Raw genomic sequence first — 21,792 nt, forward strand, 5'->3', positions numbered from 1 at the left:
CGAATTCAGTCAGATTGTGGGAACGTGAATCAATTTCGTTGATCAAACCGGCTTTAAACCATGAGCGCAAGCAGATGAGGGCTTCAACAGTCTCGGGATTAAGGCTCATCCTAGCAATTCCAAAACAATCTTTTCCAGTGCTGAACGTTCTCTCACTGCCTGCACTAGTGGCTGGAATACTTAACATATCTCTAGCCATGTTTGATAATTTAGGCCATTACAGCAATGCCTGACAGCCTGACCTGACTCAATTAAGTCAATTAGTCAAAGTTCGAAGTTCAACTCAGGTCCCACCTGGCAACCATTGGCGCCACTTAACGCTCAACGCGATTTGATTGGTTGATTTGAAATTTTCGCCAAATTTTCAAAAAAAATTCAAAATGGAGGCGGTTCGCACCGGTTTGACCGAATTCCAAACCGAGAACCGCACCGAAGTCAAAAGCTAAACCGAACTGACGGTTTGGTGATTTTTGGCCGGCAAACCGCGGTTCGCCCCGATCGAAAACGATCGGGGCCGAGCCCTACATAGATTATTAGTCCTCGATGGTTTAAGCCGAGTCATAGATTAGATGGTTTGAGAACTCCACGTAAAACGCCTGTAAATAAGCCACGCCCCACGTCACTTTTCGCGAACCTACCTCCCTCCGAAAGTGCTGCACCAAGCGGATTCTGACTGGGAAAGGATACCCTTTTGCGTGGTAGTGCGTCACATTTCCGCGTGGTTGCAGCACTATCGGAGGGAGCGAGCCTATGCTCACCGTGTAAAAAGTCGGGTTCGCAAGAAGTAACGCCGTCTGACCGAAGCAGTTTGACAATCTAATCTTTTGCAAGCCAGATTTTTATGGGCTTACCATAGTTCGCTCCCTCCGACTGACCTACACCATGTGGAGATCTGATGGACTACAATGCAAAAGGCTATCCTCTCCCAGTCAAACATTCGCTTGGTGCAGGTCCATCCGGGTCCATCGGAGGGAACGAGGCTTGCGAAAAATGACGTGTGGCGTACAGAGTAGTTAGACCATCTAATCTATGACTCTGCCCGAACCTTCATCTTCTATAGAGCTGCGTGCGTATCCTGATACGCACGCAGCTCTATATAGGCATCAGGCATCGTTGGTAAAAAAAAAATATATATAATAATAATAAAAATAAATAAATAAAAAAATAGGAACAAGGCAACAATTGATGCCGATTTAATTGCAGTTGAATATAAAAAAAATCGCTTTCGGTTCGTAAAAACTGGAAACTAGGGATTGCATTGTTCTAGTGTCCTAAATGGTTGTCCATATAATAGCTATTAAAAAAGGATATCAGGCGACAAATCGACGATTTCCTAATTCCGATATTGTGCGTAGTTTCTCTTATGGCTTCAAAAGCGCCTGAGGCCATCAAAATTGGTTACGAAACCAATGAAAAATCGACGTTTCTTGTTGAAAACCTTCTGGACCATCTGTTGGCGTACCTTATTATTTTTAACGTGCGTTCCACAGTACAAACCACAACCTGCTGATTTCTTTAGGCACACCTGAAAGTTCTATATCTGTCCATCGACGGATGTGTGACTTGAGGTGTGACTGCCGTAACATTTATAACTTGGTTGACCTTGACGACGACGTGCAACCCATAAATGGAAGAATGGTTTCGCCTTTATTTTGCTCAACCAAGACTTTGCGGCCGCTGCTTGCTGAAGATAAGTTTAGAAAAAAAAAAGGGCGAAAGAGAAAGAGAGCCAAAACACCAACACGTTTTCTTATTTGCTGAAGACCAAAAGACTGGCACAACCCACACGCATGGAGAAATAAGGAAAGAAAGAAAAAAAAAACTCCTGACTCTCCTTCGCCTCCAGTTCTTCCAGCGACTTCATACGGAACAGTTGAGTTTTTCTACTTTTGTTTATTTTTGTTCCCGTATCACATCCAGTTCGTCGTTACCCATTAGTGTTCTCCTTATTGATTGTCTAATTAATTACATTCAAAAGGTAAGGCTCCTTAAAATTTCATCAATTCCCCAAACTAACGTGAGAAATTAAGGACTAATAAGGTTGGGTAGTGTACAGCATTGTGATGGGCCTTTACCTGGGCGCACCTTTCGCCTCATTACGCCACGGCCGTCGGTCTGTAGCCAGAGCGTGGGGTAGTAATGTATGCAAAGCGTGGGAAATGATGTCATGGGTACAGCAGGTTTCATCCGACCGACGTGCTGAAAGTTTCCTCTACCTCGTTTCCGTTCGTACTGCGTGCATTTTGCGTTTGACGTAGAATGAGGTTCTTTGACAGATACTGTAGAAAAGAGCCACTTAGCAAAGAACAGGGATCTCATCAACAAGAATTCACAAACAAATGTCATCATCAAAGAATGTCAACAAAAGGAAATAGTTGAGGATATCCAGTCCGCATATGTGGGCTGGACATGTTTGACATTCTGTGGTGATGGATCACATGCAGGTATGTTCACGCTCTGGTTCGGTGGAGGTGAAACTGGTCTTAAGTAATACAATCGATAAAGAACGTAGATAATGGCAAATAATAGCGCCACCATGCAACGGTCGAAAAACGACAACTTTCTCTCTTGTCTTCGCGACAGCGTAACAAAAGAAAGAAAGAAGTTCTAGAATAATTTGTTAGTTGTCACATGTTTCAAACGATTGACATTTAGACAATCATTGCTACTGACGGCTGTGAAAGTACAATTACAGCTATAACCTGTTTTATTTTCTTTTTCATCACGACCCAGGAAGATAATAAGTAATCCTTTTATCTTGTCCTATAATTTGTGGTTATCGGGATGGAGAAGAGAATACGCTGTGAAGAATAAAGGAAGATGACGAAGGGCACTAAACGTGTAGCGCAGCCGTACGTACATACAAATGTATGTCACGCCCGGCGTGAGAAAATTTCCTGAGGCGCAAAACAGCAAGGCAAAGAAAAAGACACAGAAAAAAAAAAAAAATTCTACGTTTCACTCTGCTCCGTTGGTTATCGGTTTTTCAAAAAATTTTCCGTACAAACGATTCCGTCTGTATGGACACTCGACCATCAGACTTTCACCTTTCGGCATTCAATATAAAACCTTTTTTTACGTACCTAAATCCTTGTTTGATAAATAAAGGGCATACCCTCGCTTTCGAGCTTCAAATACATTCAACCGCAAAATACCTTTCACTACCTACCTTTTTTTTTAGGTATACATTCCGTGTTTCGGGTATATCCTATCCATCGTTGGATATGGCCCGTTGCTCCTGGTTGATATGCAGTGGTCTTATTTTCCTGTTTTCTTCAGCTGCTGTTGCGTTAGGTAAGTACATTTCTCTAGCTGATAAGCGACAAAAGTTGACAATTTGTATCCGTTCTGTTTCTTTTGTGTGGAACAGAATCGCTGTCAAATGGCACTCGTACGACGGGAAACGTGACAGAGAGGGACGGACGAGAGTATGACGTGCATCCACCTGCGCCAGGGTCCATAAACGGAGGCCTGGAAGTTCAGTCGCTCTCTCCTCGTCCTAAATCACTTGGAAGTAAGTGAGATGATGACATCACCTTGTTATGTATAATAACCAAATATTTTCACTTTCTCTTCTATGTGTACATCAGCTGGTACGTGGAAAGCCATTAAAATATGGAACGATCCGATAGGTGCATCTACAGAAAAACGAGCCTCATCACCAGAACGAGTTATTGCTTCTTCAGCGAGGCACACGGCAGATTCATCCATCTTGATATTCTTCATCTATCCCATTATGCGACTAATTGACCTCAGCACTTCATGCAAATAATTAAATAAGCTTATTATTGCATCAACCTTAAAGTGATACTTAATTACCTAATGCGTATTTTCATATTTTCTATACATAACAGACATGTCATATTGTACATAAGACGTTGCTGAATTGGGGAAGACATATGTTATAAAATGATTGCTTATCAAACTCACTCAAGTGTATCCATCTGATGTATCCTTCTCTCTGAAGTTTGGCAGCAGATGTTTGGCCTCCTTGGTAATGAGGATCCTACACCAGCAAGAAAAAATATGGAGTATAATACAAACATTGCGCTACATGCATAAATATCTCGACATCTTTTTCGTACCAACACCAGCAGCCAGCGGTCATCGTCAACAGAACAGGTGCCCAAAACACCTTTAGACGAAGCGTCTCTGTCACCTCCCATCATAATTGGCGGGGCGGATGATGATTTTGCAAAGTGTTCTTCCAATTTCGGAAAAATGCTTGTCATTCCACCAGAAGGACAATGAAGAATTTTACAAGGAACATCATATAGCTTGTCAATTACTAAACAAACCTGTATAGTTAATGATAAAGCTAAAAACTTTTCACAAAGATCCAAAAAATTTACATAATTTTAACCTCAAAACTTCCAATCCATTCTCTTGATTTTATAAAAGATAGTTCCTTGTCTCCAATTTCAACTAATGTTTCTTGAATTTTCATGAGAGTTGGAACCTGTACAGCTTTACCTTGCTTATCTTGAAGTGAAAGGTGGGAGGCAATAGTTTGCAGTGTCCTATAACCACAGCCCCATCCCTGTAATGGGGTCAACGAATATTCAAAAGTTCTTTGCTCCCACGCCGTAATAATAACTCACCACGTCATTGTAACCATCACACTTGTAATGATAATACACATAGCTGTTGGTGATGTGCACCTTCTTTTGGGGGGTTGTGGTTGGGTCGCTCAATCCGGAATGTACGTTGGATAACAAGGCCATTTTTTGAATTTGAAGTTGAGGGGAACGCAACACTGCAAGATGAATCTAGAGCTAAAACTATCGTTGTCGATGAAAATCTGTACAAAGAAAGCGCGGAAACTTTTATTTCTGTCTGCACTCGATTCAAAATTTCAGTGAAGCTGAATGAGTCATAGTCGTCTGCAATCGATTTGGCTGGGCTAGGGCTGATTAGTAACTTAGGTAAGTTACCAACCAAAATGCAGATATTTATAATTTATTGCATTTACTTTATCGATAGTTTCTAATTTGAGAATTCATTACTTTTTTTATAAAAGAAAGAGAAAGTGTACTATAGCTCAAAAGAATTTCGAAAGCTCAGACTTGAAACTTAAAGTTCAAATGACCCGTTTTGGTAGTCGGCATTTAATCATCATCAAGTATATGTAAAGACAAACTGGAAATTCGCTTGAAAACAAATGTACTTTATTTGGCTACGCACGGCAAAACTCCATCGACATATTTCTCGTGATAACAGTTGGTGGTTTTTTCTTAAAGAGAAGAAAATCTCTTAAAAATAATGAAAACATCATTTGGGTCTACTATGCAAATTCATATGTCTTTGCAAAACGTTCCGGTGATGGAAGGGAGCTCGACAAATTGGGCAGATGAACTGAGGTTCTACGCCACATTCGTATTTCACGTGGCGCAATAAAGTTTGTTTCCACTTGTACGTTCTGCCACATCTGGGGCATGAATGCCGACCTGGTCCAGGATCAGGATCATGGTGATGAAGATGGTGGTTGTCAACTGACCCGTTATGGATAGAACCCCAAGCCATATGATCGACCAATAAGTCTGAAAATTAAAGATACATGTAACTGTAAACATACATCAATACAACCAATGATATGTCGTTGTATATCATTCTGGATCACCCCACAAGTGATTTTCCCTCCCTTCCCCACTGTATATCGAAACCAACGAACGTGATCTGCCCCGCTTATTGCCCCGGAAATGTGTCTTCAAGTGAGCTGTCATGTTGTGTTTATGACGAGAACGTTTTTCACACAGTGGGCACTGAAACTGCGGTTCGACACCGCATTCGAATTTAAGATGTCGTTTGAGTAGATTGTTCGCCGCGTATGTCCTGTGGCAATAGGGGCAGGGGATCCTTTCTTGTCGAGCACGTGACGAATCAGGCAAGATTTCTGACGGCAAATTCCAGTTCTCGTAATTGTCTAACACACACACACACAACTGACTGTCAGCATCCCTCACTACCTTTGCTTCTAAGAAATCACTTCCTTTATTTATAATTTACCTTGACCAGACGATTGGAGCTCTTCGGCGGACATTCTGGATGGTCCCGGATGATGGAGGTGATTATTCCCAGCGTTGACACCACAGTGCTGGAACAAATCGAGGTCGTCGTCCTCTAGCTCTTGGCCCGAGTTAATACTTGAATTTTGTGTCAATGATTCCGTTTCAGGCTGTATACTGTTCATCCCTGACTCGAATCTGCCTTCATGGTTCAAAGGGAGTTCACATTTAATTTCGAGATTCTGGGGTTTTGTGAGACTGGTTTTATGCTTGAGCAACGGTGGAGGAGGAGGAGGCGATGACGCTGCAAGGCTGTTTTCTTCTTCTTCGTCTTGGTCCATCGACAGTTCAACTGACTGTCTCCGCCTTTTTTTCTTATCATTCTGTGCATCATCCTTTTTGCCATCTCCCATCAGACCACGGATACCAAGAGATTTGGCAGTATGTAGGAATGAATTCAATTGGTCTTCATTGATTCGTACTTCCCCCTTGAAAAAGTCAGCCATTATAATTAAGCTGTATAAGTAAGGGTTCATCATTCATACTTTGTACATATAGTCGACTAAGGCCTTCAGGTCACAATATGACACATCTTTTAGGAAAACAATGACTTGTTTGTCTGAACTGCCTTTTGGAGTTAACATGTCCTGCAAGTAAATGCCAAAAGTGAAAAAATGGAAAACATAACTGAAACACATGCTGCTTAGCTCTACCTGAAAAAACTTGCTACATGCACACAGGACGATCCTGTGCACATTAATGTATTGCCCATCTGCAGCCAGGGTAACATCAACAAGCTCCTGTCTCTCCCAAAGGGCATCCAGGAGGGAAACTAGAGTGTTATGATGCTGATGCCACTGAAGCGACAACTGAGGTGGACCGACTAGTTCTTCACCGTTTTCCATGCTTCTATAGATCCCTTATCGAAATTAAATCGACCATTAATGGAACCGGTATCAATTCAATGCAAACCTTGAGGCTTCCACCGATTCCACTAGACTGAAGATAAAGGTTGAACAAATTCAAGAGCGTAACTTTCTCAGGATAATAAACAAATGTTTCACAATGCAGATTATGTTGGCAGCTGAACGAACCTAGTAGCATTCGTACTCTAAAGCCGAAGCTGAACGAGCAGAAGAGAAAACGTAAAGTAAATAAAAGAGGACGAGGGCGTAGTTGTCAGGTATATAATTTTAAAACGATGCCTGAGATATTCTGTTCAAAGCCACAAATGTATTTTCTTCGCTCATAGGTTTTCGTGGATTTCATTTAAAGTTGAAGGATCTTTCTATGCATCAGACATTTTTTTAAATCAGTGTTGTCCAAACAGGGGGAATGAAGTGTGTGCTGTGTAGGTGGGGAAGAAGGACACGGGGAGAATGATTCTAATGATAAAAGTTAACTCGGTCATTCAAAGAATGGACAAAGAAGTTATCCATTTCCCTTTACTTTCTCGACACCATCGAAAGGTGAGGAGATTACCCAAAAGAAAGAAAAAAAAAAAATAATAATAAAAAACATTTCACGGAACGGAACCAATTCAATCCCTTGAAGAGCTGAACCCCCCAGGAAAAAACGGAAAACAAAAGAAGTAAAGCCTTCAAGGAGACAAGAAACTTCCGCTCAAACACACAATAGGGCAGAGGAGAAGCACTTAGAAAAAAAAAGCGCCACTGAATGAATGAAATCATTGAACCGGCATATTATCTAAGTTAAGAAAAAAAAAAAAAAAAATTACCACACTCAGACAAAAGGAAAGGAATTCTTCGCTAAAAAGGATCAGTGCACAAGACTTTCAAAAGATTTAACGTTCCACTTTTGTTTCACTTAATCACTTCGACACTAACAAACAGGCACCTAAGGACACGTAAAGAGCTGTGTTGAAGGAAGAGGAAACAGTTGCGTCTGTATATCTTGTTTGTACCTAACACGAACACGTATCCACGTGCACATCTTGAAATAATGGCTACAGGAAACGGTTAGTTGGTATTCTGATTGTGGTGCATATTGCGGATATGCCGGTTGAGACTGTCTTTGCGTTTTATCTTGTAGGGGCACATTGGGCAGGAAAATTGAGGCTCAATTCCGCATTCGTAGCGCTGATGTTGGATGAGGGCACCGCGCCGCGAGTAGCATCGGCCACATCGCGGACACACATATGGTTTATCTTGGATAAGGGTAGCTGTAGTCGTATTGCCTGACGGCCGGGACGGACGGCGACTGTTGCCTATTGAAATAATGAAATTGAAAAGCTGATAGAAGGATTTAAGAAAATTGTGGTAAAATTTAGCCTTACGTTGTTTGCCACGGGCAGGTGCGACAACTGGGGGTCCCGTTGTCGGTGGTTGAATGTTGTAAACTCCTAAAGCTCCTGAAGGGCCAGCGAGAGAAGAGGAAGAGGCAATAGCTGCGGCTGCAGCGGCTGCCAAACTCTCTCCCCAAGGAACGTGGGCTATTTCGTAAAAAAAAAAAAAAAAAATAAATTTAACAGATCTCTGTACAGTCAATCTATTTAAAAATCACTCACGGTATGGTGTGGTGGAAGCAAACGATTGGGCAGCCACAGCAGCTGCAGCGACCGCAGCGGCCGTAACCCCGACTTGATGTGTCTGCGTTTGGTGGGTTTGCGTTTGGTGGGTTTGCGTTTGGTGGGCCTGCGTCTGGTGGGCCTGCGTTTGGTGAGGTTGAGGTTGGTGAGCCTGCGTTTGATGAGCTTGCGTCTGGTGCGTTTGCGCCGGATGAGCTTGCGGCTGATGAGGTGTTGTAGGCCCTGTTAGATCTGCGTCACTCCACTCCTCATTTTCACTTGCCACACTACTTTCGTTTTCGGTTTCCAACTTCGGTGCCGTCCCGAATGGCACGCCATTATTATTTGCCTGAGAACAGCGTAAATAAAACCAAACGTGTTATTCTGTAAACTCACCGATGTACCTGAGAAGCCATAGGATTGGTAGAATAGATAGGCTGCTGTAATGAATGCAAGGAAGTTGTTGACGTTGTTGTCATAAAAGGTAATGAGAGGGTAGCGGAGGCAAGACTCGGTGAGGGTCCCTGGGTGGCAATGGTTGCTGCGACTTCACACGAATCGGGCGAACTGGCTTCGCAGGAGGTTTCAGTTATGTTGATGCCCTGTCCTATCTGGTTCAGGCGAAGGCTTTCAGCGAGGTCATCAGGATTCCTCTGCTCAATATTGTTCATCTTACAATCACTGTCGGTAAGACCCTTAATTTGCAGGGACTCTGCTGTGCTGAGTAGATCTGCAAGTTGGTCTTCAGCAATATTAACCTCACCGTGGTATATGTAGTGAACCAGGGCTTGAAGGTGGTGGAAAGGAATATCCTTCAGGAAGATAATGGCTTGTTTGTCACAGTCGTTTGATAGTAGTTCCTGCGTTGAAGAGCACAAGTTTCTCAATAGGAAGGCAGTATGCTTTTGAATAAATACCTGAAAGTATGGAGAAACAGCACACAATACTAATCTGTGAACTTGAATTGATTTCCCATCAGACGTTAAAGTAACATCAACAAAACTTTGCTCTTGGTAAAGGGACTGTATTACATCAATCAGAGTTCCGTGGTGGTTGTTCCAGCGTAGACAGTAACCCTCCACTTCACTGACTGGGCTCATGGTTTGTTGTTTTCAACTGTGTGGATTTCATGGGAATGGAGTTTAGACCCGAGGGGCTAGGAATAAGAACAAAAATTCTCCGGCGGCAGCAGCCTTTTTATGTCGTAAAATCCAATTGCTTGGACGACACTCTGAATGCGTCCAAACACAATCACTACGTTAGAAACTGAAAATGTTAAAAAACAACAGCCAACAACAAAGGACAGCCTATCGGAATTCAATTGAAAGAACCAGAAGGAAGAGATGAAAGAGCTAAGAAAAGGGTGACAAGGCGGCTTTTTCACTTCGTCGGCGAGAATATGTTGGGGGAGACAAGTTGATAAATCCTTTCAACTGAAGGCTATCTCCTCATTTCCACCGATCTTAAAGGACAGTAGATTTCTTGTGAACGTGTTTTCAGTTCTGGGCGTCTTCTTAGAGACCCCTGGTGGTGACGTTAGCAGAACCAGTATTTTCTCCAGCAGCGTATGGTTGCTTTGTATGCATGGTAGCATGGTAAGGTCTTGTAAAAATTGTAACTTCGGACAATTGCCAAACAAAAAGAACCAAATCGGTCATATGCAAGGAAATTAAAATTTCAATAGATTGCATCAAAAAACATATAGATGACTCTGCATTTCCGGCAGAAAATCTAAAATGGGAAAACCGTATTCCAAACATGAGGAGAAAATGTGCGGCCTTTGTCGTAGAATTGTTCTCCTTATATAGTCGCCACGGTGCATCGTTGGCGCCACATATTTTTATGAAGCGGTTTAAAAACGTGTTGTTTTTGGAACACAAATTTTTATCGAATTTTAGCGCTCATTTTAAATATAAACTAGAAATTTGTCTAGCATATGCCACCTTCTTGAGTGGGACTTTGAAACAATGTTCTCTTTAGCTGGCATACATTGTAAATTGCTAAAATCCTAACTCATTTGATCCAATTTTCGAAATAAAACCTAAATGGCAGACGCTATGATATGAAAGGAGCAATAAAATTATTCGAGTTACATCTAGGCAGATCTCCTGTCTGAGGTTAAGCAGGAAGTAGTAGAATATCCAGTGAATGACGGATGGTCTCTGCTTAGAACTGGTTGATTGCCCTGAGCGTTTCATGGCTGAACAATATCGTTCCGGTCTTTTGCGGGCATTGTAAATTTCTCGCCCCCCCCCACTCCCCCTTCTTTTCTTTTTTCTTTAAATTTAACTATTGGCCTTCAGCCAAGGAATTTCATTGGCTCATAATTAAGAGAATCACTTTGTATTAACGGAGGTTATAGCTCCCAGTAGTGGGTGAACATTACGGCGAATTTACAGCACGATATAGACGTACCCATAAATCGGACGACGGCAGTTTCATAACGTGGATTATATTTTGTTAATACTTTGGAACCAAACAGAGGAATAGGCTGTGTAGTTAGTGATCCAAGGAATGAAGACTAAGGAAGCTTATCTTGCTAGCAGAAGAATTACTTTCCAACCAATTTTTTCTTTGAAACAAGGGACTTTTTCTTCTGGATAGTACATTTGACCATTACGACACCTATTTTAAAATATTGGAAATAAAGAGCAAACATATTAATAACACTTAAATACAAATACTATTTTTAAATTTTTGAACATTTTAAAATTTTCATTACCAGAAGGATTCACGACAACGGTTAAAGTGTTATCAGGATGGAAGATTCCCAGATTTAACCCATCAAACATCTCTTGTACTTTGTAACCTGACGTAGACGTAAGGCCAGCGTCACGCAGTACGATGGATACTCGAGTTGGCGTTCCGTCTGTTCGGCGGTTAAGAAAAGCTAGCGCTGCAGAACGATTGTCTCCTAAACTTGGCTGAACAGGTTTCACCCAAATTTCGACACCAGATTTCTATTCCGCATAAAACCGATTTTCCATTTATAAGAAAAAGATGCACTCTATTAAATGTCTTTTTTTTTCTTCAAACCTTAAATATCCGCCTGCCTTGAATGCCTAATTCATCCTGGTTGACTTCAATTATGTTCTTGTTTTGAAGGATTGCCTTCATCTCGGGTTTTATGGTCCGCAAATCAACTGACATGAAGAGTGGCGAGGCTAAAATCGCCCACATGGACATCTGTGCCCGGCTTTGGTCATAACTCAGGCCAAAGTTGCCAATAATCAGCTTCAAAGCGATAACAACATTTAGATTAAAAGGGGGAAAAAATAATAACAAATTCTGGATTTTTACCATGTCGGGATCGTTCCAATGACCAGGTCCAGCGGCAGGAATCAACGTATCTTGATTATCGCCATAATAGTCAATGATACTCGACACGCTAGCCCACGAATCGTCAATATCGTCGAAATTTCGCCACAGATTGCATACAGTTCCAATGAAAGTATAGTTGGGCTAGGTTTTATACAAAAATCAGACACTGCAATAGAGTCGAAATGTGGTATCTTCGAAAACATTAATATAACTTACCTGTATTCCTTTTTCGATTTGATAATCCGGCCTGAATTTCAGACGAATAAAAAATTATAATCATTTCTGCCTTCTTAATCGTCATTATGTCATATTATCGTATTACCAACTACAAGAGTACACCATGGGTCTACCAGTTTGATTCAGCAAAGATCCGAAGTCCGGGTATCCTATTACGAAAGTTTATCGGGCATTTTGTAGCAAAGATTTTAAACCACCGTGCTTTGCACTAAGCAATACCTTTGTCCATTTCAGAAGGATCAGCATAGCATCCATCTAGCTTGACATAATCAACTCCCCAATCAGCAAATGTTTTAGCATCTGTTTCTAAGTGATTGAGAATCCCTGGATATCCTATTTTATCAACAAACAAAAAGTAATATTATCCATGTATAGATATACTTTATATTAACTTGTTGCAAGTACCTCCACAGGTTAAAGTTCCATAATCTTCATACATCCCAAAAAAGAGACCTCTAGAGTGGACCTTAAACCCCAAAAAAGATTTTTAAATAGAGGGAATCAAAACAAATAAGCAATGTGTCAACTAACATAATCTGCAAGAGCTTTGATTCCATTGGGGAAACGGTTGGCATCTGCCTGAAGCTGTCCACTTTCTGAGCGATTATGGCTAAGCCAACAATCATCAAGTGAAATGATGTTGTAACCAGCACTCAAATAACCCTCAGACACCATTAAATCAGCCATGTTCATAAATAATTTTTCGCTTTAATAAAACATTAGTAAAACATATAATAATAATGAATGAATTTATGGTTACATCATTATATGTAACATATAGTAATATTACCTAATGCAGTTTTCAGGATCATTGGTACAGTCTGTATTACAACGGAATCTTTCCCATGCAAGCTGGAAGGAGTTAAGAAATTAAATGTAAAAGGTATAGGATGTGGGTGGGTACAACAAAGATTTACCCATCCCATTGGTGGTGTTCGGGCTAATCCATTTTCAAGGGCAAGGGCTCCACAGACCCAAATGCAAATAAGTCCAATTAAGCTGACAAACTTCATCAGGAGTCCAATGAACGTTTTCTATGTTTCTTTATCAGTGAAACAAAAAAAAATATTTAATTATTTCCAGAGAAATATTGCCATAATATAATTCAAAATAAAATACTTGTTTTACCATGTAATCCCAAGCTAGCTATATAGAGATGAATGGATTGATCCCGTATCAGATCGTTGAACTACTTTCTGAATTCTGCTTTTTCAACCTTGCTCAAATCACAGACAACGAAGTGCTCAAATTCAAGAATTCAAAATACCCCTGACAACAGAATTCACTTAAAACTTGAAATCTGAAAGACGGAAAGGGGTGTGTATAACTAAAATGTGCCAAAGGCTACAACTTTTTGTCCAATGGGAAATCGTGGAAAACGCGCCAAATTGCAACGTAAATTATCCATCGTGTACGATTGCGAATCGATGAGTTGGGTAGTTCACCAGAAACTACAAATTTGCAATCATCGTCTTCCGCTTTTATTTTGCGTTTCGATATTTTCAATTATTTTAGGTCGTGCTATTCGTGCACGGGTTAAATCTTGCTATGCTTATAATATAACAGTTTGATTTTTAGATGACCACGTTTGTGACTTTGTGTTGTGCACTTCGATGTAATTGCTTGAAACCCATTCCTCTTATGATAAAGCTAATGTAACACATTGGTACAGATATAGACGTGGAAGAATACTAAGGAGCTATAATTGTTACTTCATGCCATCACAGACAAAAGGTAAAACCAAAGAAGCTTTAAATGTCTAAAGAAATGCCAAAGAATCTGGAAAACAAGGATTTAATAATTTGGTGCTTGTATTCAAACTGAGAAATCGGAAACCTATAAAGCACGCAGGGGTTGCAGTGTACATTTTGTGAAAGTGACAATGTTGCAAGATAGCCTTTATTTAAGACTATCAAGTTTCCAAGTCGTATCTGGTGAATCAGGTTGACTGCGTATTTTGATATCTGAAAAAATATGAAGTTATAATTTTCCCTTTTCCTCTCTAAACTTGAATAGTTATACATTACCAAGTTCCAAGTAACGTGTGGAAAAGAATTCTTCTTTTTCTTGATTTACTTGTGAGATGATCATTTCAGTAGTAGCTGATGGCCCAAAATTCTAGAAAATGAAAGAAAAATGAAGACAATTTCAAGATTTAAATGATCTATATGCTTGAAACTTACCTTGTCACTCTCTTGATTTTTTGGGTTCAAAGAAAAGTTCCAAATGTCTTTCTTTTTTTCCTCCATTAGTCTTAGCAGCGACTCAGTTTTATTTTGAAGGCACTTGGCTCGGCTCCAATCTTTTGAAATGATCAACTCTCCTCTTAGAAGGCGACCCACGTCCTCTGCGTAAAATCATGCGAAAATAAAGTAAAACACTAACAAATGAGGAAGAACTGGGAACATACGGAGGACAGTAGAGATTGATGAGTAGAGTACGTGTAGCTCATTGATAATGGCCATATCTTCAAATGGACTTCCTTCTTTGAGTCGCAATTTCTTTCTCTCCTGCTTTCGACGATTTTTGGAGGATCGAAACGTCCTCCCTGACGTGCCGGTAGAGTGCGTGAAAATGCTACTCCCCGTTTCCGAGTAAAGGTCCCCATGATCTGTTTCAGCAGGTGGATGATCACGCTTGTACAGCAGATCCTGTCGGACGACGGATAAACGCTGAGAATATTTGCAGCACTCTTGTTCCACCTGCTCCAATTTAGCTTCTATCAACTGGAACGCTTCATTCAACTCGTTCTTCAGTGTTGTCTCTGTTTCACCAAAAATACGGCATTAAAAAAACAAAGTTCTCTACTTGAACACCCAGCTGTCATACCTGCCCAATTTACTATATCATGTCTATAGGCTAGAGCCCAAGCTTCTCTGAAAAAGAGACCATCAATTAAACATTGCCCAGCTAGTTGATAATCTCCCAAATGATATTCAGCTAATTGTGCGGCATCACCATGTTTTTTTGAAGAGCGTAGACGCGTAACTAGTTTGGATACCAAACTCTTCGTCTCCACCTCACTTTAAGAGAAATTTGTTTAGCTTACATTCAAAATTAATTTAAATTAATTTGCGTTACTTTAATTGAAGTTTAGATGCAAGCGATAAACAATTGGCCCACATTCCACACTGTTCAAAAGAATGAAGGGCCAAATCGTAGGCCTCCACTCGCTGGTAGAGATAACCGGCTTCTTCGTGATTATCCCTGGATGCCAGGATTTCAGCTTGCAGGCAAGCTGCCGCTTGTAAAGCTGTTTTGACTTCATCTTTAGGCAACACAGTGCACAGTTCATCTACGACGGAAACGTATGTCCTGTGAAGTTTCATATAAGCGATGATCTGTTCGGTTCTGACGGGTCGACAGCGACATAAGTGACGGATGGCTGAATCGTAACACTTTAAAGAGTTGTCGATGGTAAAACGTCGTTCATTGTCATCGGCCATGGCTTTCAAATCGTTCAAAAATGCTAGATACTCCTTGGGATCCTGTAATATAATGCAAAAAATAAACATTTTAATAGACAAATTATGAAATAGGGACTTTTGCGACAATACCTTTTGGCTACGATGAGCTACCATTAGCGTCAACTGCAAGTCATAGGTGGCCAATGCTTCTTTGTACAGTTGCTCTCCATCGACCAAGACGGCCATGTATTTGAGAGCTTGATCTTTCAAAGATTCTTCTACAACAAATGATGATTCACTAAAGAGTTCGCTTTGTTAAAAAATAAAAAAAAACTACCTGTGAGGACTTGAACCCTTTTCAAAGCTTGGTCTACCATCGCTTGCTTTATATATGAAGTGATAATAGGAAGGAGATACTTTAGACTATCTTTTTCGATCATAACCTAAGATAGATAAGCTTAGTTTTGCCAACATGTAATTTCAACCATTAAATTACAAAAAAAAAAAAAAAAAAAAATACCTCTCTTAGTCTGCTGCAAACTGTATTCACTTTTCCGTTATCTTTTGGCGTCGATTTGTTTTCATAATGGCTTTGGTACATTGTTGTAGTGAAATCTTCATCCCTATAAGAATATTAAAGTTCTATGAATTATATAAAATTTCCGGAAAAAAAAAAAATAATATATACTGTAGTTCTCCTAGGAAGAGATTGAGGTTGGCCACATCCACGCAGCTAACTTGCTCGACAAACTGCAAACAGTGTTCTAGAAACGCACTGGGGCTATGATCATACAACAAGTTTAAATTGATTCGTTGCTTCTTCATTAAGACGAATGCATCCGAATAAGATTGCCTGAAAATGTAATACAGGTTTAGTTGTCACCATGTCTTCTAAAAGTAAAAGGGTTAATTTTACTTGTCAATTAACGATTTCATGATGTTTAAGGAAAGGGCTCGAGGATGAATTGCTTCCAGGTTGCCACGTGGCATTTGCAAAATAACGGTAGTCTCCATTGCGACTGCATGCACCAATTTAGCTCCTCTTTCAATGGCTCTTTCGGTTATTGCTAGGTTAGGATTGGATAATCCAGAAAGAGGTAGACAAAGCAGCCTATGCTTTTGCAGTGAAGTCACCAGCAGGAAATGTGAATGCGCGACGAAGGAGCTAACGGCTGACAAGATCTCCTTCCCGTCAACGTATAAGCGTCCGCTTGCAGCCAGACCAACTACATGACCATCGATCCACTCAATTCGGCAACAAAATTCAGGAAACACGACAGAATCAGAAATTTTCATGTCATCGGTGTGGAGTTCTAAAAGTTTGCCGTCAACTAGGTGGATCAACACCGTATTTTGCTGTCTGCGTAGCACTTCAATTCCCCCAATTCTCGTATCTAAAGTAATTGTGTCTCTACAAAACAGAAAATTATAAGAATAACACTTCTAATATGAATATAGGAAAAAACATACTTGATTGTGAAGATGGTTTCGTTTAGTTCTAAGACCAGTAACTGGTTTAAAGCAGACGAAACTATTGTGGAAGGATTTACCAACCGAAAATGGTATAATTGGTAGTTGACAGGTAAGCTTAATGAGGCTGTGAAATCCAAAACAGGTCGGAAATGTCCTCCTTCTTTGCAGACAATTTTAACGTCAGGATGACACAACTTCTCTTCAATTTCGCGATCAGTAAGCCGGAAAAAGTGTACCAAACCACTGTGAGTCAACACACTGAGGCGGCTTGAAAAACTGGAAAGCAAATCAACGGAATGAATAGACGATGAAAACTCAATTTCCCAGCCACACATGGGTGGCGGGACGATTGACTCGCGGAGGAAGGTAATCTTCAGTTTGCCTGTAGGTAAAAACATGTTTTAATAGGTCTCCTAAATGTCGGTTAGATCAACTTACAGTTGTCAACGACAGCAATACAGGCAGGATCACTTGACGTCAGGTCTTTGCTGGATGTTACGATGGGCTGATAATCGGTCATGACATACGTGCCATTGGAAACAATAATATGAAGCCTGTGCAAGTATCACGAATAATAAACGACTGGATTTCTTTGATTTTTCTTACACAATGATTTAATAATACCTATTTGTTTCAATGACGTCCCACATAACCCACAGTGGCCGGAGTCCTTTTTTAAACGGACAAAAATGCTTCATGTACCAATGATAATTAGCCATTGTCCAAAGCTGAAGACCATAAACATCTTGGTCGAAGCGTATTATCATTGCTAAGATCGTGGAGTCACCGTTCCAATAAGACTCCAAAACCTGAAATAGGATCACAGTAAGAAATCGAATGCTATTGCATAGAAAAGAGAATAGCTGTATACTTGTTGCCCGACGGGAAAGTCGAACTCCCCGTGACGTAGTCCATTTTTTTCGAAGAACGCCACTTGTTGTTTTCCCTGTTGCACAAGAGAAACAGTGCTGGTAATGAGACCACTGGCTCCAGATGAGCGCCATGAGAGGCTCTGGCACAATTGACTAACAGGTTCGCTCGTCGACTGTAAAAAGCCCTCTCTATTGAATACCCTTATTAAACGATGGCCTTTAGATTTAGAAAAATGGTTTACTTTTAGGAATCAAACTAACATATGGTATAAACGAAAATAAAGTAGCAGTACCTGTATTTGGTTCAACTGCATTAACTGCAAAGAAAAGTCCATCAGCTCGCCAAACGATTCGGGTTGCTCTATCGTCCCAATCAGCTAAAGAGCAATCGATCTGCTTTTTACTTCGTGCATCTTTTCCTTCTGACCCGTGAAACTGGGTTTCCTTAGAACCCCATCCAACTGAAACAAACTTAGCTAAACAAATAGATTGATTTCTTTCATTCTTTTAGTAGCAACCAGGCAGAAGATAATCATTACCTTCACCAAAGTCCTGTTGAAAAAGAGGTGCCTCCTGAATAACATCCCATGTACGGCTCATCATAAGTACATTTCCTGTTTCAGAAATAATAACAAGTGTTTCCATATCTGGACTCCAACAACACCCAGAAATTCCTCCTGCAACATCACCTACAACGTCAAACTATAACAGGATTTTGAAAATTTTTACAACTGTCTGAGCCATTTTTTTTAGCAAACCTCTGATGAGCTTAGGTTGTAAACAGAAACACTTCCTATTTTTGCAACTATTGCTAGCACATCCTCTTCTGGTAAATATTTTAAATCCAAAACACTTCCAACATCTAAAGGTCCTAGTACCTCAACCTGAGATTTTCAGAAACCAATTCAATTAGGATAAACGAACGCAGCTATTGAAAAATCTCTTACACTGTCTTCCGCATTTGGCTGATCGACATCCAATTTGCACAGTTCATTCTGGTTGGCAAAAAACATCAAATTTCTTTCTATGGTTGCTGCACAACAGTCTTTTAAGAAGGAGCACGATGCTGCCTTCTTATCAATTAAATTTAAATTTCGCATTTCTAGATTTGAGTACTTTGAAAGAAATACTTAAACAAATTTATGTTGATCTGTCGGAAAAAAGTTCACGTGTGCCGAGCAGACGAAAATTTAAACATTATGGTATCCCTAAACAGCGGGGATAAAAATTGCGGAAGGTTCTTCAACCACTTCAACCTTCTATTTCAAGGGTAAATTCAAATTAAGGTTGTTATTCTTGAAATAATTCAGCAAACTTAACACTAGTAATTTAAGCACACCACCTTAGCCAACTATTATAACCAGGTGCTGATTATGTGGTTTCCATGTTACACGTAATGAAATACCACAACGAACTTTCTAAAAAAGTAGATTAACTGTTTATTGTTAAAATTTTCTCTTAAAAAATTACATGGGACCAGTTTAAAGAGCATCTTTGAATAAAGTTTGATTTATTGATCACAATACTGTACATCATCAAATTTTTTAATAGTCCGAAGTGATATACTACTTCCGTTTTTGCTTTTCGATTGGCTTTCGATTCTTTTCGGATTTCAAAGGTAGGTTTTTCGGCGATTTATTTACTGCTAATCCAGTATTAAGTTGTACTTGTTTAATAAATCCGTTAAGAGTGTTCAAACCCGAAGCAGGACGTGTTTCTGTTGCTGACGGTTTCGTTTGGCTATGTGCTGCTGTAAAGGGAGATCTGGTCTGTAGGAAAACATCGCCCTTGGAAACTTTCGCTTCAATGAAATCGTCAATTTCATCGTCAGTATCGGTTGAAAAGAGATCTTTCATATCTATCTGAGGCACATGGTTGTGATGCGACGACTTTGGGTTTAAACGTCGTACTCGTTCGGCTCGTGGGAGAGCCAACAGTCCCCAGTTTGCGGGACCCTGATCTTCTTGGGTCTCCAAAATGTAGAGTGCGTTTCTGGCTTCCATAACAACGCGGGTGAGTTCTTTGAGGTTAACATTCCTGCCAACATTCAGTTCACGTTCAAGTGGATTTTGCACGTAAAGGGGCTTCGAATCGAATTTTCTGAGCGCAGTGCCCGTGATAATGGACACACTTCGTTCATTAAAATCGAAGCTTTCAATGAATCGCAAAAACTCTACGAAAAGGTCCTCAAGTGATTCTTGATTTAATTTTCCGCGCTCCTGGAACATGGCCGGATCCCGCAGGAAGGTGCAATCGACGTCATTTGTTTGTCGGGTGTCCACTTGAGGTCTAGCTAATTTGATCATTTCACTTAGTGTTGGTAAAATTGCTGGAGAGCGACGTTGCAAGAAAAAGACCACCATAAGAGTAAGTGTAAAATTGGTTATTCGAGGGCCCGGAACCATATCCGTTAGCCTAGCCCAAGCACCCCAATGTCTTACGGCTGTCACTAACGGCCTGAACCTCCAATCGATTTTATCATAGAGATACAGCAACTCAGACATGAAAACGCCCGTTCTGAAAGAAAATAGGTTTTTTGTTTTCTATTTAGAAGGCAGTGGAGTAAAGAGCAACTTACAATGACCCCATAGATAGGTCACAGTCGACTCCGGTGAATTCGTGGTAGAATTTAACGATTGGTACCCTAGCTTGCAATATCCTTTGAACCTACAAGAAAGCAATGACTATGAGTTGGGCTTTAGTATCAATAATAATACCACGACTGACCTGAGTGCAACCTGTTGTAAAGTTTTGGAGAATATCTGCAAAAACTTCAATATGTCTTTGCGTCTGAAGCCTGGGGTTGTTTATTGCAGCTTTGGCTTGGAAAATGAGAGGTGATTTCACTTCCAATGGTTCCGTCCCACAATGACCATCCAGGGAGACTGCCATATCCAGATCACAACCATTACGTCCGCAACCATTGACAAAGGAGCCGAATGGTAAAACTTGTAGACTAGGAAACAAACCCGAGAGCATCCGCTCAATTTGAACGCAGGTTATCCACCTGAGCCTATGGCCAATTTCCGATAAACGAGTCTGATCTTCCAAAATAATCATCTGCTCCGATATCTGTGACAAAATATTATTTTGTTAAATTTGGAATATCTACCAGCCATAATCTCATGTCTACCGATTTTGCATTGGAAAGAAGTTCTTCTAGGTTGTCATTTGCTAAATTGTCTTCATTCATAATCAGAGGAAATCTAGCAGACATGGAAGCAGATGACTCTGAAGGCATAGCCTTCAACCACAGGAAGGGTGAGGCAGCTGGAATCACTTTAACATTATTGTTGTGAGAACAACTAGCAAGTAGATTTACAGCAGACAACTCAGAATCAAACTCTAAAAGAAGTAACTCCTGTGAACATTGGTATTTTAGAATATCAAAAGGTTATTGAAAAGCAGTATATTATCAGACTATAATTTTCACCTTGTCTTTATGTGTGTAATGGAAGAGATTTGACACATTTCCATGTCTTGAGCACACCTGATTTACCAGAGCTGCAGATTTTAAAGGGTTTCCCACCTGAACAACAACTGATGATCTAGCTTGTTTTTTACGAAATTCCACCATATCATCAAAACATTGTCTTTTATCTAAAGAAAAGGTGCAGACTTGAATAAAATTTTTTAGTTCGGCTACACTGTTGTGATATTAAAAGTAGCTTCACCATTGGTAGATGGGTGTGTTTTAGTGGATTCTTCCACAACTGTAGGTTTATCTGCTGTGGAAAACGTCCTGACATGTCTAAAGACGTCAAATTTAAGTTTTACTTTATGAAGATACGGTCTGACGTGATGGCTCGTGTGTACAAAGGAGTAGCGCATGACTGTGTTATGAACGCTGATGAGGTTTAGAAGCAGGTTTGTTTAGCCGGTTCATGGGGGCTGCCATCTTGAAAATCCATTCGAAGGGAAAATTCCTTGCAGGGTTTCAAATTTGTTCT

General features: G+C 40.3%; 7 protein-coding genes across 15 annotated transcripts; 1 reads left to right on the top strand and 6 right to left on the bottom strand.

Annotated features, from left to right (window-relative positions):
- Positions 1-1,825: 1,825 nt before the first annotated feature.
- On the top strand, positions 1,826-4,057 carry LOC116931847. The gene is made up of 4 exons (XM_032939498.2): positions 1,826-1,978; positions 3,182-3,294; positions 3,371-3,514; positions 3,591-4,057. The coding sequence occupies exons 2-4, from the start codon at positions 3,225-3,227 to the stop codon at positions 3,770-3,772; spliced, it is 396 nt and encodes a 131-aa protein (XP_032795389.1). The 5' UTR covers positions 1,826-1,978; positions 3,182-3,224; the 3' UTR covers positions 3,773-4,057.
- On the bottom strand, positions 3,766-4,894 carry LOC116936138 (probable Ufm1-specific protease 1). Of its 2 annotated transcripts, XM_032943336.2 has the most exons (4): positions 4,602-4,891; positions 4,364-4,540; positions 4,086-4,298; positions 3,766-4,006 (listed from the first exon to the last, which is right to left on the bottom strand). In XM_032943336.2, the coding sequence occupies exons 1-4, from the start codon at positions 4,722-4,724 to the stop codon at positions 3,860-3,862; spliced, it is 660 nt and encodes a 219-aa protein (XP_032799227.1). In that variant the 5' UTR covers positions 4,725-4,891; the 3' UTR covers positions 3,766-3,859. The 2 variants fall into 2 exon arrangements, with proteins under 2 accessions (XP_032799227.1, XP_045035420.1); XM_045179485.1 differs by having other exon boundaries at positions 3,766-4,298; positions 4,602-4,894.
- A 252-nt stretch (positions 4,895-5,146) lies between these two features.
- LOC116931842 (longitudinals lacking protein) lies at positions 5,147-7,134 on the bottom strand. Of its 3 annotated transcripts, none has more exons than XM_032939494.2 (5): positions 6,978-7,132; positions 6,719-6,914; positions 6,551-6,652; positions 6,007-6,493; positions 5,147-5,540 (listed from the first exon to the last, which is right to left on the bottom strand). In XM_032939494.2, exons 2-5 carry the CDS (start codon positions 6,908-6,910, stop codon positions 5,272-5,274), a joined length of 1,050 nt encoding a protein of 349 aa, XP_032795385.1. In that variant the 5' UTR covers positions 6,911-6,914; positions 6,978-7,132; the 3' UTR covers positions 5,147-5,271. The 3 variants fall into 3 exon arrangements, with proteins under 3 accessions (XP_032795385.1, XP_032795384.1, XP_045035419.1); XM_032939493.2 differs by having other exon boundaries at positions 5,397-5,923; positions 6,978-7,134; XM_045179484.1 differs by having other exon boundaries at positions 5,397-5,923; positions 6,719-7,123.
- Positions 7,135-7,218: 84 nt separating this feature from the next.
- Positions 7,219-10,003, bottom strand: LOC116931839 (longitudinals lacking protein, isoforms N/O/W/X/Y). Of its 2 annotated transcripts, none has more exons than XM_032939489.2 (5): positions 9,564-10,003; positions 8,937-9,449; positions 8,533-8,881; positions 8,302-8,457; positions 7,219-8,232 (listed from the first exon to the last, which is right to left on the bottom strand). In XM_032939489.2, the coding sequence occupies exons 1-5, from the start codon at positions 9,630-9,632 to the stop codon at positions 7,985-7,987; spliced, it is 1,335 nt and encodes a 444-aa protein (XP_032795380.2). In that variant the 5' UTR covers positions 9,633-10,003; the 3' UTR covers positions 7,219-7,984. The 2 variants fall into 2 exon arrangements, with proteins under 2 accessions (XP_032795380.2, XP_032795378.2); XM_032939487.2 differs by having other exon boundaries at positions 8,937-9,392; positions 9,450-10,000.
- Positions 10,004-10,859: 856 nt separating this feature from the next.
- On the bottom strand, positions 10,860-13,379 carry LOC116931840 (alpha-N-acetylgalactosaminidase). The gene is made up of 12 exons (XM_032939491.2): positions 13,219-13,379; positions 13,008-13,132; positions 12,881-12,942; positions 12,622-12,796; positions 12,496-12,556; positions 12,310-12,423; positions 12,176-12,239; positions 12,070-12,100; positions 11,833-11,994; positions 11,569-11,766; positions 11,255-11,492; positions 10,860-11,157 (listed from the first exon to the last, which is right to left on the bottom strand). The coding sequence occupies exons 2-12, from the start codon at positions 13,101-13,103 to the stop codon at positions 11,084-11,086; spliced, it is 1,275 nt and encodes a 424-aa protein (XP_032795382.1). The 5' UTR covers positions 13,104-13,132; positions 13,219-13,379; the 3' UTR covers positions 10,860-11,083.
- Positions 13,380-13,883: 504 nt separating this feature from the next.
- Positions 13,884-19,030, bottom strand: LOC116931836 (elongator complex protein 1). 3 transcript variants are annotated; one of them, XM_045179487.1, is made up of 19 exons: positions 18,790-19,030; positions 18,601-18,726; positions 18,382-18,544; positions 18,136-18,318; positions 17,842-18,059; positions 17,595-17,779; positions 17,409-17,524; positions 16,968-17,352; positions 16,414-16,908; positions 16,186-16,350; positions 16,018-16,120; positions 15,835-15,940; positions 15,648-15,772; positions 15,172-15,578; positions 14,920-15,113; positions 14,501-14,854; positions 14,274-14,437; positions 14,118-14,208; positions 13,884-14,054 (listed from the first exon to the last, which is right to left on the bottom strand). In XM_045179487.1, the coding sequence occupies exons 1-19, from the start codon at positions 18,940-18,942 to the stop codon at positions 13,990-13,992; spliced, it is 3,798 nt and encodes a 1,265-aa protein (XP_045035422.1). In that variant the 5' UTR covers positions 18,943-19,030; the 3' UTR covers positions 13,884-13,989. The 3 variants fall into 3 exon arrangements, with proteins under 3 accessions (XP_045035422.1, XP_032795373.2, XP_032795374.2); XM_032939482.2 differs by having other exon boundaries at positions 15,648-15,775; XM_032939483.2 differs by lacking the exon at positions 18,790-19,030 and having other exon boundaries at positions 15,648-15,775; positions 18,382-18,531.
- Positions 19,031-19,335: 305 nt separating this feature from the next.
- LOC116931838 (poly(A) RNA polymerase, mitochondrial) lies at positions 19,336-21,755 on the bottom strand. 3 transcript variants are annotated; one of them, XM_032939486.2, is made up of 7 exons: positions 21,517-21,755; positions 21,276-21,460; positions 20,976-21,203; positions 20,812-20,914; positions 20,570-20,727; positions 20,421-20,509; positions 19,336-20,359 (listed from the first exon to the last, which is right to left on the bottom strand). In XM_032939486.2, exons 1-7 carry the CDS (start codon positions 21,671-21,673, stop codon positions 19,408-19,410), a joined length of 1,872 nt encoding a protein of 623 aa, XP_032795377.1. In that variant the 5' UTR covers positions 21,674-21,755; the 3' UTR covers positions 19,336-19,407. The 3 variants fall into 3 exon arrangements, with proteins under 3 accessions (XP_032795377.1, XP_032795375.1, XP_032795376.1); XM_032939484.2 differs by having other exon boundaries at positions 20,570-20,914; XM_032939485.2 differs by having other exon boundaries at positions 20,570-20,914; positions 21,276-21,442; positions 21,517-21,754.
- Between the last annotated feature and the right edge of the window lie 37 nt (positions 21,756-21,792).

The sequence above is a fragment of the Daphnia magna genome, linkage group LG10 (genome assembly GCF_020631705.1).
Source record: "Daphnia magna isolate NIES linkage group LG10, ASM2063170v1.1, whole genome shotgun sequence".
Classification (NCBI taxonomy): domain Eukaryota; kingdom Metazoa; phylum Arthropoda; class Branchiopoda; order Diplostraca; family Daphniidae; genus Daphnia; species Daphnia magna.

Coding starts and splice junctions, on each gene's coding strand:
- LOC116931836 (XM_032939482.2), bottom strand. CDS start 18,942: ATGCGAAATTTAAATTTAATTGATAAGAAGGCAGCATCGTGCTCCTTC. Junction 15,579..15,647: donor TAGCTCATCGTAGCCAAAAG/GTATTGTCGCAA, acceptor ATTATATTACAG/GATCCCAAGGAGTATCTAGC. Junction 14,209..14,273: donor AAAATCAAGAGAGTGACAAG/GTAAGTTTCAAG, acceptor TTCATTTTCTAG/AATTTTGGGCCATCAGCTAC.
- LOC116931840 (XM_032939491.2), bottom strand. CDS start 13,103: ATGAAGTTTGTCAGCTTAATTGGACTTATTTGCATTTGGGTCTGTGGA. Junction 12,557..12,621: donor TCAAAGCTCTTGCAGATTAT/GTTAGTTGACAC, acceptor TTGGGGTTTAAG/GTCCACTCTAGAGGTCTCTT. Junction 12,101..12,175: donor ATGGTGTACTCTTGTAGTTG/GTAATACGATAA, acceptor TCTGAAATTCAG/GCCGGATTATCAAATCGAAA.
- LOC116936138 (XM_045179485.1), bottom strand. CDS start 4,724: ATGGCCTTGTTATCCAACGTACATTCCGGATTGAGCGACCCAACCACA. Junction 4,541..4,601: donor GTGATGGTTACAATGACGTG/GTGAGTTATTAT, acceptor ACCCCATTACAG/GGATGGGGCTGTGGTTATAG. Junction 4,299..4,363: donor AATGGATTGGAAGTTTTGAG/GTTAAAATTATG, acceptor TTAACTATACAG/GTTTGTTTAGTAATTGACAA.
- LOC116931847 (XM_032939498.2), top strand. CDS start 3,225: ATGGCCCGTTGCTCCTGGTTGATATGCAGTGGTCTTATTTTCCTGTTT. Junction 3,295..3,370: donor TTCAGCTGCTGTTGCGTTAG/GTAAGTACATTT, acceptor TGTGTGGAACAG/AATCGCTGTCAAATGGCACT. Junction 3,515..3,590: donor TCGTCCTAAATCACTTGGAA/GTAAGTGAGATG, acceptor TGTGTACATCAG/CTGGTACGTGGAAAGCCATT.
- LOC116931842 (XM_032939493.2), bottom strand. CDS start 6,910: ATGGAAAACGGTGAAGAACTAGTCGGTCCACCTCAGTTGTCGCTTCAG. Junction 6,653..6,718: donor CATGTAGCAAGTTTTTTCAG/GTAGAGCTAAGC, acceptor ATTTACTTGCAG/GACATGTTAACTCCAAAAGG. Junction 5,924..6,006: donor GCTCCAATCGTCTGGTCAAG/GTAAATTATAAA, acceptor TGTGTGTGTTAG/ACAATTACGAGAACTGGAAT.
- LOC116931838 (XM_032939484.2), bottom strand. CDS start 21,673: ATGCGCTACTCCTTTGTACACACGAGCCATCACGTCAGACCGTATCTT. Junction 21,204..21,275: donor ATTACACACATAAAGACAAG/GTGAAAATTATA, acceptor CAATGTTCACAG/GAGTTACTTCTTTTAGAGTT. Junction 20,360..20,420: donor GACCTATCTATGGGGTCATT/GTAAGTTGCTCT, acceptor ATTTTCTTTCAG/AACGGGCGTTTTCATGTCTG.
- LOC116931839 (XM_032939487.2), bottom strand. CDS start 9,632: ATGAGCCCAGTCAGTGAAGTGGAGGGTTACTGTCTACGCTGGAACAAC. Junction 8,882..8,936: donor CCAATCCTATGGCTTCTCAG/GTACATCGGTGA, acceptor CGCTGTTCTCAG/GCAAATAATAATGGCGTGCC. Junction 8,458..8,532: donor TGCTTCCACCACACCATACC/GTGAGTGATTTT, acceptor TTTACGAAATAG/CCCACGTTCCTTGGGGAGAG.